General features: G+C 33.8%; 1 protein-coding gene across 5 annotated transcripts; it reads left to right on the top strand.

Annotated features, from left to right (window-relative positions):
* Positions 1 to 2,763: 2,763 nt before the first annotated feature.
* Positions 2,764 to 10,766, top strand: LOC122015548 (oligoribonuclease-like). Of its 5 annotated transcripts, XR_006120918.1 has the most exons (10): positions 2,764 to 2,989; positions 3,594 to 3,715; positions 3,821 to 3,970; positions 4,239 to 4,315; positions 5,347 to 5,428; positions 5,509 to 5,564; positions 7,184 to 7,270; positions 8,607 to 8,697; positions 10,152 to 10,229; positions 10,370 to 10,440. XR_006120918.1 is itself a non-coding variant. In XM_042572505.1 (9 exons), exons 2-9 carry the CDS (start codon positions 3,604 to 3,606, stop codon positions 10,498 to 10,500), a joined length of 786 nt encoding a protein of 261 aa, XP_042428439.1. In that variant the 5' UTR covers positions 2,771 to 2,945; positions 3,594 to 3,603; the 3' UTR covers positions 10,501 to 10,766. The 5 variants fall into 5 exon arrangements, 4 of the variants coding, with proteins under 4 accessions (XP_042428439.1, XP_042428438.1, XP_042428442.1 ...); XM_042572505.1 differs by lacking the exon at positions 10,152 to 10,229 and having other exon boundaries at positions 2,771 to 2,945; positions 10,370 to 10,766; XM_042572504.1 differs by lacking the exon at positions 10,152 to 10,229 and having other exon boundaries at positions 2,772 to 2,989; positions 10,370 to 10,766.
* The last annotated feature ends 1,816 nt before the right edge of the window (positions 10,767 to 12,582 follow it).

Here is a 12,582-nt window from a genome sequence, read left to right as displayed (position 1 = left end):
ATGTTACTTCGTTTCCAGTTGCATGTTGCTATCTCGGTAATTTCAAAGAGAATTTTAATTTTATTTAAATTTCTTTCCTTTTTTTGTAATTCTCTGCAATATAACTCTGCTAAGTAATCCAAAGAACTAATTTTACGAATAGATAGAAAATGGATAGACTTAGTTAATCGATCAACGATTACCCAAATCGAGTCATGCCCTTCTAAGTCTTGGGTAATTTCACCATAAAATCTATCGTGATGTGCTCTTATTTCAAAACTTGTACAACATGTAGGATTTAACTCAATACTAGAGGGGTATAAATAGTATTATAAATTTTATGAGCTAATTAAACTAGGAGTTTAAAACTCACATAGTAAAGTAGTGGAATAAAAAACAATAAGAGATAACAAGAATTATCAACTTTAACCAGAATTATCAAAGCATGCAATTTTAACCCTCAGCAATATTATAGACCTCACAACTTTCGATATTTAGCAAGATTAATAAATATACAACTTTTGACCCTTTACATAATTTAGGGGGTGTTTGGTTCTTTCCTAAGAATAGGAATCAGAATGAGAATCATAGTATTGTAGAATGAGAACGGGTATGAGCATGGATATTACTCTTAAAAATAATATTTGGTTAATTGAATATTTTTTATCGGAATAAATTAAAATTTTCTTTTTAACCCTTAAAGGAAAATAAGAGAAAAATTAGATGTGAGAGAAAGTTGAATGTGAGAGAAAAATATGATGAAAGAGAATGATGAAAGAGAAAGTATGATGAGAGAGAAATTATGATGGAAAGAATAAAGAGAGAGAAAGTGTGATGAGAGAAAATGAGGAAAGAGAGTGTGATGAGAGAGAGCATGATGATAGAAGATAAGAGAGAAAATATGAGGAAAGAAAAAATATGATGAGAGATGATGAAGAAAGAGAAAGTGTAATGAGAAAAAATGAGGAAAGAAAGTGTGATGGGAGAGATTGAGGAGAGAGAAAGTATGATGAGAGAGAAAGTATGATGAGAAAAAATAGGAAAGCGAATGTGATGAGAGAGATTGAGGAGAGAGAAAGTATGTTGAGAAAAGAGAGAGAGAGTGTGTGGAACCGCCACATCAGCGACCCCCTAGAGCCGGTCCCACGGATATGGAGGGAGGTAAATGCAGGTACACGGTGGAAACGCATGGCGGGACGCTAACCCCAGGCAATGACAATTTCTACACGAAACCATGCGCCTCCAGCTGTGCTACGCACTGGGGATATAAAGAAAGTGTGAGAGGAAAGAGAGTGTGATAGGAGAGATTGAAGAGAGAGAAAGTGTGATGAGAAAAAAAGTATGATGAAAGAGAAAGTGTGATGAGAAGAAAGAGAAAAGAGAGTGTAATGTGAGAGATTGAGGAGAGATAAAGTATGATGAGAGAAAGTGTGATGAGAAAAAAAAGAGAGAAGAGAGTGTAATGGAAGATATTAAGGAGAGAGAAAGCTAAGTGTGATGAGAGACAAAGTGTAATGAGAAAAAAAAAGAGAAAAGAAAATGTAATGAGAGAGATTAAGGAGAGAGAAAGTGGGTGATAAAATGAGGAGAGAGAAAATATGATGAGAAAGAACAAGGAGAGAAAAAGTGATATGAAAGAAAGATTAAATAAATATATTTTGATATTTGATATTAAGGGGGAGAATTTTAGTTTTTTGTCAAGGGTATTTTTGGAATAAGAGAATATTTTGATTGTTGAAAATAGAGTAATAACTCATTGAAGGGGGAGACATGAGAATGAGTCATTACCCAATTATAAGAATTCATTATCTTATTTGTATTTCCATTCCTATAATCCAAACATCAAAAATGACAATCAATGATTGTCATTCCCATTCCCCACTCTTATTCCCCTAAACCAAATACAGTAATGTAAGATATTGATCATAGATTCATAGTGATAAGCACAGATAGATAAACACAGCCTCAAATATTGATTCTTATTTAAAAGTGTTTGGTGGTTCTAAACCGTCGAACATTATGATCAACTAAGACGACTCAAGTTCAAGATTTTATTATATTAAAAAAAAATTAAAATTATAAATTCATAAAATCATTTATTAGACAGGATCATAATTATTAACAATAATTATATATTAAAAATGATTAATTAGTTATTAAATAATTATCTACAGATAAATGATCAAAGGATTGTAACAAAAAAAAATCAATATAACAAAAGAAATTATTAAATATTTAAATTGTAAAAAAGCATTAAGAGTAGTAGTTTAATGCTTTTGAAATTTTACTTGGAACATTTAAGATATTTTTTTTAGTCTTACAGACCTAACTCGTACTGTATATTTCTATTTAATAGATAAGAACTCAATTTGAAATCTCTAGCACAATTTTAACACACTCTCTCAATCAACCTTAACCTCTCTTTTTCGTCAAATAAGGATGAGTAGAAGTTTGGTTAAACAAATTGAACCGGTTGAATTTTAAAATTTTATTTAATTTTTTCAAAAATTTATTTTTTTAAAAAAAAATTTATTAATTTGATTAATTCAGTTTGATTTTATTTTTAAAATTTTTATTCGATTAAATAAAATAATCTAATATTTTTTTTTTATCAAATTAAATCTTTAGACCCTGTGTTTTTAAACTGAAATCAAATTTACTAAATTTTTAGATCTGAATTAGAAAATTTTATTTAATTCAGTGAAATCGATTGGCTTGATTCGTTATTAAAAAATTTAATCGATTCGTTCAGGAAAAAAAAAAACTTGATTCTCGGTTCGGTTTTAAAAGACGCGCAGTAAAAACTAGAACCCTGCTCGTGCTCCAGCTTTCCGAATTCTGAGATCCGACACCCGACGGCGTCCTCAGCGGCTTTCTCTTCTCTACTTCGCGCACGGAACATTTTCCCCTTCATCTTTCAGTCTCGCAGGAGAGGATCTTTATAGGGCTTTGCGGCTTCATTGAAGGTTCTTCTACTTGGTCTTAATTCCGTGGAGATTTGATGCTTTAGGTATTCATTTTCGCCAGACAAATATTTTGTCGTTGATCTCTTAGAATATGGGATACAGGCTTTTGTGATCTTCCTTTCGTGATTTTAATATAGGATAAGCGGTGTCGTGATTGCCGGGCGTTTGTTTAGCCACTGATCTGTGGTAGGGCTGCCTTTTTTTTCTTCTACTATGGATCTCAGATTGTCCGGCTACTAGGACAGTAGTCAAGATGTAGTATAAGTTCGTTAAACTTCCGTGATTACAAAGTAGAGAATACGGGTGGCGTTCTAATACACTTCAACTCCCTTTGTTGGCAGCCTTTTTTCCACGAAATAACTGTTTAGGTTTTTTTACCATACAATTAGGAATTACATCTGTGTTTGCTGGTTTATCTCTGGAGCATGCCCATACCTTAATTTCAGGACGGTAGGATTGTGCCGTTCAGATTTTGACAATTTTTGCTCTTGTTAGATGCTTTAACTAGTTTTTTTTTTTTTTTAATTTCCACGTGAGTTTATGGTTGAAATTGCGAAAACACAAATGAATTTCTTCACATATTTTGCTTCTAGCATTACCATACTATGTTTCCTGAATCAGATAAGCATACTTTCCTTTATTGCCTAGGGATTTTGAGATGAGCAATCTTTCAAATATTTTCTCTATTCTGGAAGTGGATGCTGAAGATGATAAAGAACAGATAATTTCTATCGCAGTTGCCAAAGATGCAAAAAAGGATAAAAAATCAGGTCTTTTCTTTGTTATATATAATCAAAATTGAGTTACTTCAAATCTAGAGAAATCAATATTCGAATATATTTCTGGAATGTATCTGTTTTGTGATGGAATTCCAGTACTTCTCCTAACAGATGTGACAAAGACTAAAAATCAAAGGCCAAGGGAAAATACAAACACGAGAGATGATAAAGTAGAACAACAAACATTTGCATCACCTTCAGAAGACTACAGAATGCCTCTTGTGTGGATTGACTTGGAAATGACAGGTATGAATTTTAAGAATTGGTATGCTGGACATTGAAAGGATAGACATTGGTGAGTTTATTGAGTCTAATATGGCAATGCTTGTTGGTATATGTACATTAACAGGACCAAGTGATGGACATATGTACTCCTAATGCCTGCTTTTTAAAACATATATAAACAAGAAGTCAATTCTCAATCATAGCTTGCAATTTTTTTTTTTTTGTGATCTACATACTGCATGGTTTGTCAAACATCCAGAATTTGATCTTTTATGACTTGTTTACGCAGGTTTGCATATTGACGTTGATCAGATATTGGAGATTGCATGTGTTATAACAGATGGTAAATTAACCAAATCAGTTGATGTGAGTTCTTTTGTTTGTTCATGCATCTTATTTACCCATGCACCATGTGTAACTTCTCATCTATTTCACCTTCTTATTTGCCCTTTTGTTCTGCTATGTTTGTCCTAATTGTTAAAATTTCGTAAGGCAAAGCTATTTCTATGTTCTCTTTGTTTGCATTTTTGAACTAGAAATATTAAATTAGTTCTAACAGGATTCCATATATTCTGACAGCTTGAAGTTGAAACAAGTCTATATATGAAATTATTATATTGTTACTTTGGATACATAATTTGTAGATGCAGGCCTGTGTGAGCACCAATGTGGTTAGAGTCGTTAGATATTAAATGAGAATCATCTTTCTGCAGATTATAGATTGTTGGAAATCTTTTAGATATGCAGCATTTTCTATTTGAGCAGATAATAGTTCTTATTATTATTGAAAACTACTATCTTGCTGTTCATTTTTTTTTTGGAGGAAACAGAAGGCAGTTTGCCTACCAAATAAATTAAAGAATGCACAAGAGACTCATTAAAGTAGCTATAGTAATGGTATAGGAAAATGTTCTTTATTATAGTTCAGTTCATTATTCAAACTGAATCTTGTGTGGCTTTCTCAAGATGTTAAACCACAAAATGGACTGTTTCTGTAAACAATTAACCTTCTACAATTATTGTTCCTAATATCATTTGGACATTGTATTGTCACCTTTGTGATTGTATATACAAGCAACATTTGCCATTGGATCGTTGCCTAAATCTATATTTTCGCTATGAAATAAGTTTGTCTCTGCTTCCTCTCTCAGAGGAGTTTGACAACAATCTTCGATGCTTTCTATGTCTACCAGATTATTGATCAATTATTTTCCTACAAATAAAGATCTCTGAGCTGGCCACTGTGGATGCTTTTTTTTATCCCCTTCTCTTTTAGGGAACAAGGACCTGTAATATTCTTACCAAATATGTTTGATGGAAATATGTTTTGTAGAACACTGATGGGCCCTGCCTATGAGCTGTTACACTGAATCAGTTTAAATCATTTCTATATTCAGGGTCCAGATTTGGTTATTAAACAACCAAAAGAGTGCTTGGACAAGATGGGAGAATGGTGTCGTGATCATCATGCAGCAAGTGGTATCTGCCCTGTTGTCCTTAGTTTTGTTCTCCTCTATTTTCTTCTAAAAAACTGGGAAGTTCATTTGCTATTCCTGCAGGTTTGACAGAGAGAGTGTTAAAAAGTACAGTAACAGAAGCAGATGCGGAAAATCAAGTATGGATAATCCTTTAAATGCTTTCCTATTACTTGCTTGTAGTCTTCCTCATGTCAGCAACAAGTAAATGAAGGCGCATATAACTGTAATGCTATAAACCAAATTCACATGGAATAATACCAAAAAACATGTGCTGGAAGGGATTACCACATTTCAAGGATGATTTTCCTTTGGGTATATTTGGACTAGGAAGCTATGACATATTGATTACATTATAAATCAACAACCAACCTCCATTTCCACTTTCAAGGTTTAGCTTGAATCAAACAACAAACTTCTTTAAACACGCTTTATATCTTGATGCCTGTAGTTGCATTGATCCTTTGTTGTATAATTCTGTACTGTTTGTATTGTTCGATGCAGAGATAGCATCCAACTGAAAAAGGATATAATGCTGGTTGGGCCAGTCCTTATCAAACATATTTATGGGACATTTATTCATATAGTTTGTTAATGATCACATCAATTGATTTATTATCCCTAATGACCGGTCAAGTAGTACAGCACTATACATGTTGTCAAGGTTTGTAAAATATTTCGTACATCAGAAAATCCTGTTTGAAAATTTTACAAAAATGAAACATAACAAAATTAAGAAGCAGAATGTTCTCGTAGCTAAATGGGGTTGACTACTTGAGACTTTTCAATGCACCGACTAATTAGCTTTTCCTCCATGATTACATTATAATTTTGTCTTTTTTAAACCTACCGATTATAATGATTGACAACATTATAGTTGATACAATTTTTTTCTGCATACCAGAAGTTTTCTTTGCAAATGTTGTTTAAATAGCTAGTCTTGACTCTTGAGTGCATTTTTTTTTCATAAAAGGGCACATGAATCATTTGAACTTGTTTCTTGGATAACAATACATCATCAGATGTGAATTTTGACATCCATCTTGTACTTTTTCATCTTCTTCTTACTGGTTGGTGCTGATCAACACCAAATTTTACAGACACAATATGTTGTCTGACTCCAAAACCTACCATTCTGGCCAGCCACAATACCAGACACTGGAAGGCCAGAAATATCTTTCCATTAGGGTATTATTCTTCCTGATTGGTGCAAACGAGCACAAAGTTGATATCCAGGTTGACACTGAAACTTTACCATTTTGGTCTCCCATCAATACCTGGTCAATATTTTAGAGCTTGATGGTAGTGTTCTAGCATATTAACAATGTATATCTGAATCCACTACACATGAGTCTAGTACTTCCATTTCCGTGGATCACACCTTTTATAAATGCACGAATTGCTAAAGTGCAAAGTATGCCATCTTATGTAATGATTGCAATCAGTAGCATATAGTGTTTGAGTTACTGATAGTTTCCGTATTTTTGTTGTTGATAGCTGTTAAATTTGCTGTCAAATAAATTATACAGTATACATGCTGTTGTACAAGTTGTGACTACCATATTTGTCTGGTTATTTGGTTGATGTGTATGCAAAATTTTCCATGCTGATGCATGCAGCTCAAGTGGCTAGCATCACATGTATTTTCTACTCTCTATATATAGGTCTACGTAGTGAGTGGCATGAATTTTTAGAGTGGGGGCATTTCATGTTATCTATTTCTTGCATTTTTGTTGAATGATCAATTGACCAATTGCAGGTTATAGACTTTGTGAAGAAGCATGTGGGTTCACAAACTCCACAGTTGGCTGGAAATTCTATTTATATGGATTTTCTCTTCTTGAAGGTTAGAACATCTCTTCATTTTTATTACATGAATAATTAAACTCAGCATTTATTTGTCAATATCTTGGATCTCCCAACACTTCTGATGCCATGCAAAAGCTTTCTTTAAGGAACAGATATGGAATAAATTGTGAACGTCTATGCCAATCTGAATGCTTCTAATTAATTATTAATCTGAATAAACTTAAACGGCCTTCATTTGATTAACAAACTTCTTTTGTTCTTTGACTTATTTTACTCTAGTAGCTTCTTATCACAATTGGCAAACCTTAAATGTATGTGATACCATGGGGAGGTGGGACTGCCAGTAAGGTTTATTATGAGAAGGCTTCTTTCTTGCTTTTCAAAATTTGACGTTCATTAATAAATAAAATGCTTCAAATACAAATGCTCAATCCTACCACTTCTCACTCCATATTGTGTTTTGCAAGTGCTGCATTATTTTTAAATGTTATTGTTCTTCTTATTGTTGATGGATTTCATACTAGTAAACCTTTATCTGAAGTCCTTTTTACCTAATTTTGTTTGAAACATTGTCAAGCAAGATGGATTTTCACTTTTTTGCCTTAGGTTGGGTTCACCTGCTAATGGAGGAGAAAAAATTCCTAGGATCCTGTTTACTTCATCTTAGTTGACTGAGAGGAGAGGAAAGGTAAAATTACCTGATGCTCTCTACCTTATGATGTTCATCAATTGAGCTCACCCTAAGCCAACCGAGGCCCGACACTACTCCAATCCCCATGCTTTCTAATGCCCAGCATCCCCTCTCTGCCCATCCAACAGTCTGATGCAGCCTGTTCACTGACCTTGTCTGACATCCTCCCCAATGCTAACCTGCTCTCACTCCTCACACAATGCCAACCTCGCCTGTCACCCCATGTCACTTGCGGGGAATACCTTCCATGAAGACCATCCATCTCCACCCATTTTTGGGCTCACGTGATTTTGGTTTGAAAAGCTCCAAAAAGGGTGAATTTGCTTTCTCTCTTCAAGATTTTTACTTGTTTAAACAAGGGAAAGCACTTTGAAATTGGAGCTCTCCTCTCCTTGCAAATTGGTGTGGCTAAATTGGGCCTTAAGGAAGTGCTACAGTGGGTAGGAATTATGCTTTTCTAGTTTTCTTGGGGAACATCTTCGTTTGATTGAAGCCTAGGCAGTGTTCAACCTTAAAACCTCCTGTTCTGTTTTCTTTCCTCATCAAACAAACTCGTATGTTAGACAGATCTGCCGCTGCTTTGTAACATCATTGAAATCTCATTGGCTTTTTTCTAATGCCATTGCATTTTATCGCTCAAGGAATTAGTTTATTGTCTAATCATTAAAATGTGATCTGACAGAAGTATATGCCTTCTCTGGCTGCCATGTTTTCTCATGTGCTAGTTGATGTTAGCAGCATTATGGCTTTATGCATCCGTTGGTTTCCAAAAGGTAATGCATCAGATACCATTTAACTGTGTTTTATGGGTCATATTATTTTGGATATTTTTTCCCTTTTACAATTTAGATGCTTCTGAAAGCATGGTTTTCATGGCCACAATGATAATGTTCAATCTCATTCTGTCTAAATGTTATAATAAGCAGCTGATTTATTCTAGTCAAGATTTATGGGAGCAAACACCCATGCATTTACCCACTACACCAACCCGTGGGGTAGAATAGTCAAGATTCATAATGCATACGCATGTGGTTCAAGGAAAATATTTGTCTATTTAATGAGCACAATTCAGGATATTAATATCATAACCAGTAGGAAATCTATGTAATGTCCATATAGGATCAGTGGAATTGGAATCGGTAGGAAAATGTGAAAAGAAAAGGAGAAAGAGAAAACAAAATAAAGTATCTAATGCCTGAAACAAGGCAAGAAGTTCAAAAATTGTAAGGATAATCTATACTTCATTGAGAATATCAATACATATAAATTTCTTTGGAGATGATAAGCAAATTGAATTCTTTACTGAATCATTACAATCCCAATGATTTCTCTCTTTTCATTTCTCACCATCATATTTTCGTAACCATAGTTCTAAACTAATCTGTTAATTTATGAATATTAATATATAACATTTTATATCTATTATAAATGTATGAGCATTTTCAAATTTGACAAATAACTTTGTATTATTGATATATAATTATCAATAAATTAATATCATATTTTGTAGTTATTGATTGAAAATGTTATATTAAATTCTGTCTATAATATGTTCAATATTTAATTTAGCAAATATTTCAGATATTTAATAAATGATTAAAATATATAAAAGATTTTATGATTTAAATATAAAAATTATTAACATCCAGTAAAAGTCATTCCTTTCTCAACATTATCTAGGCAAACATCCATTAGATAATGGGCTCTAGCATCTATATGACATCTTTGGCAATGAACCTTCAATTTACCGCATTCTTGCCTATTCTTTATGAACCAGTGCGTATACAATCATGTATGGATAAAGTACTTCCATGATAAATGCCTTGTGCAGTTTTTTTATAATTTGTTTTTTTAAATGACACTGTCTTTCATACAAATTTAAGTAGAACTTAGAAAGGAGTTGATGACTCGGGAATGGGTCATACTTTTTCAAATTTAAACACGATTCTTTCATGAACTTGTGATTTAAGCAACTGTGGCATCTGTGGAAATGGTAATAGTAACATCGTGCGAACAACCAGGTTTTTGTTTGTTTGTTACACTCTGAATGCTTTATATCAAACTTTCGGTTGAGCTCAAATGATAAGCTTCTGCAGATACCTAGAGGTGCCACATGCTAGATTTCTGAATTTTTGGTTCACTTGGATGATAAATGGATATACTTGTGGGTATATACCCGTTTCAGATGATAAATGGATATCAGAATATGCGTGTGTGACTTAAACAGGTAAAATATGTAGATGCCTGTAGGTGTCTGCAATTGTAAGCAAATCCTTGACCGAAACCGACTATTAAGCATAATCAGGTATTCAAAATCCGACTTTAACTGATTGGCATTGACTGAAGCTAGATTATTGGCTACTGTTTGTCCTGTTAATACGACATTCTTACTTTCCAAGATCTGATTGAATTTCAGAAAATAAGATTGCTTCTTTTATGAAACAGAGAAGAAAAACGCACCAGAAAAGACTCAACGGCATAGAGCTATGGATGACATCAAGGAGAGCATCAATGAATTAAAATATTACAAACAAGCCATCTTCAAAGCACCAAACAACGCCAAGTACAGACACTGATGATTTGTTTACGCCATGTGTTGGAGGGGGGAAATTAAGTTATTGGCAAGTCAAGGGGAGTCTGGTACCAAGTTTCTTTTCCCTCTCGTTACCCAGGATCCAGGAGTGTGTTAATATCACTAAAAGGTTGTTTTGGATCGTTTATATACAGATTACTGTTGTAATGCGAATCTGAATGCTATGGATTAAGACACTGTCATAATATAATCATTACGTTGCTAATAAACGTTACCGCTTAAACGATGCGCAGCGTTAAAATATTCAAACATTAATACGCTGCTAAAATATTCAAACATTAATATTCATCATGTGGCGTAATATTTGTTGGATATACGGGAATGGAGAATGGTGGAAGAGGGAAAAAGTTTGATTGTGAATGAGATTTTAGTCTTACATTGGAAATTTCAAGGTATATTAGTTGGTTTATATTGATTCATATGCATTGATGATGTGAACAAATGTATAGAGAGATATTCTCTTTCACGTGTGGATACGTAGGAGTGGGTGCAAATCCAGGGTTTAGATTCCATTAAAGTAAGTTGATTTGTGTGCGAGCATAATCTGCTCATGCTGAATGCCAGATTGATTCAGGTAAAAATTGTCTAGGCAAAATAAATAATATTTTGTCACATTAATTCTTTTTATTTGTTGCTAAAAAAGGTAACAGAAGCAATAACTATTGATAATGGCAATTTCGTAATCTCTAGAATAATAATGATCGACCACTGATGATCGACAGCTATCATTAATCCTTATGTATTGAATGGTCATTTCTCAGCGTTCAATGCAAGTAAGGGACGATGCTCTTATATAAAGGGAGACCATGATCTTGAGCAGCGCACACACGGAAAGAGTTGAAGCTCTCCACCTACATTCTCCCTCATCTCTTATTCGGTTGAGTATTCATTATAGTAGTTGAATACCTCTCAGTTCATCGTGACCACCAGTATTTGGTGTGTATCACGGTTAACCGCTGTATCCTATGAAACAGATGGGCCAAGAAAATCTCGAAGCATAGCCGAAGGTGGGACGAATTTATTTCAATGAAACTGTGTCCATCATAGGCCTTGGTCCACCTTGCCCGCTCGGTCGCTTCGCCCGCTCGGCACGACTAGTGGCTTTGCTGCACTACCCGGTCGGCCAATCTGCCTGGTCGGTCACTCGATCTGATCTGCGACTTGGCCACCCTGCTCACTCGGCTGCTTGCACCACTCGGCCTGATTAGTCACTCTTATGTACTGTTTGCTCGAAAGCTATACCTATCTCGACATATAAACTAAATTTAATTAGGTGTAATTTAAATTGAATTAATTCTCTAAAATATTTGGCCGAGTGTCCCAGAATATTATCATGCACAACATTAGCAATGTGAATCACAAATCAGATCCTAGGACATTCTCATATTCCCGTGTCCCCTCGCCGATCGAACAGGTTAGATCACATTTCAATGATGTTATGCTCATCCGATCGATAAAGGCTCACGGGGACATGAGAATCTTAGGATAGAAAATCTGATCTTTGTGAATCGTGGTTAATTCGATTCCAAAGTTAAGGTCTTTTTGGTTTCAGGCTCTTGTTGTACAAAATTTAATATTAATTTGTGATTTTTGTTTTCAGTGATCGTTTATTTGAATTTATAGTAAAGTAACAAAAATGGATAAAGCTGTATTATTATTGTGGGCGGTGTCTAGAAAGAAATAAATGTTTTTTAAAAACTATTAAAAGAATTTTGTAAATTTATAAAAACCTATTATATTCAGTTTAGATTTTTTAAAATATATAAAAATGAAAAATTGTAAAATGAATATTTACATTTAAATTTATTGAACGGTAATTAACTATGAAACATTTTTCTTTTTTATTTTTAATTTTATCTTCTGAAATCTAAAAACTGAAAAAATTTCAAGTTTCTTTCGAATTCTTCATCAAACAACAAACAGGCAGTTTAATTTGCACCGCTCATAATGGATATGTTCCGATCTCCATCCCACTCAAGTTTATTGCATCTCAAGACATGACGCTATTACACAGATCATTTGACTACATTTATGCTACCTTACCTTATCCCTACTCTTCAAAAAC

This window comes from Zingiber officinale, chromosome 8B (assembly GCF_018446385.1).
Source record: "Zingiber officinale cultivar Zhangliang chromosome 8B, Zo_v1.1, whole genome shotgun sequence".
In the NCBI taxonomy this organism is placed as follows: Eukaryota; Viridiplantae; Streptophyta; class Magnoliopsida; order Zingiberales; family Zingiberaceae; genus Zingiber; species Zingiber officinale.
This window is presented reverse-complemented; position numbering and strand designations above follow the sequence as displayed.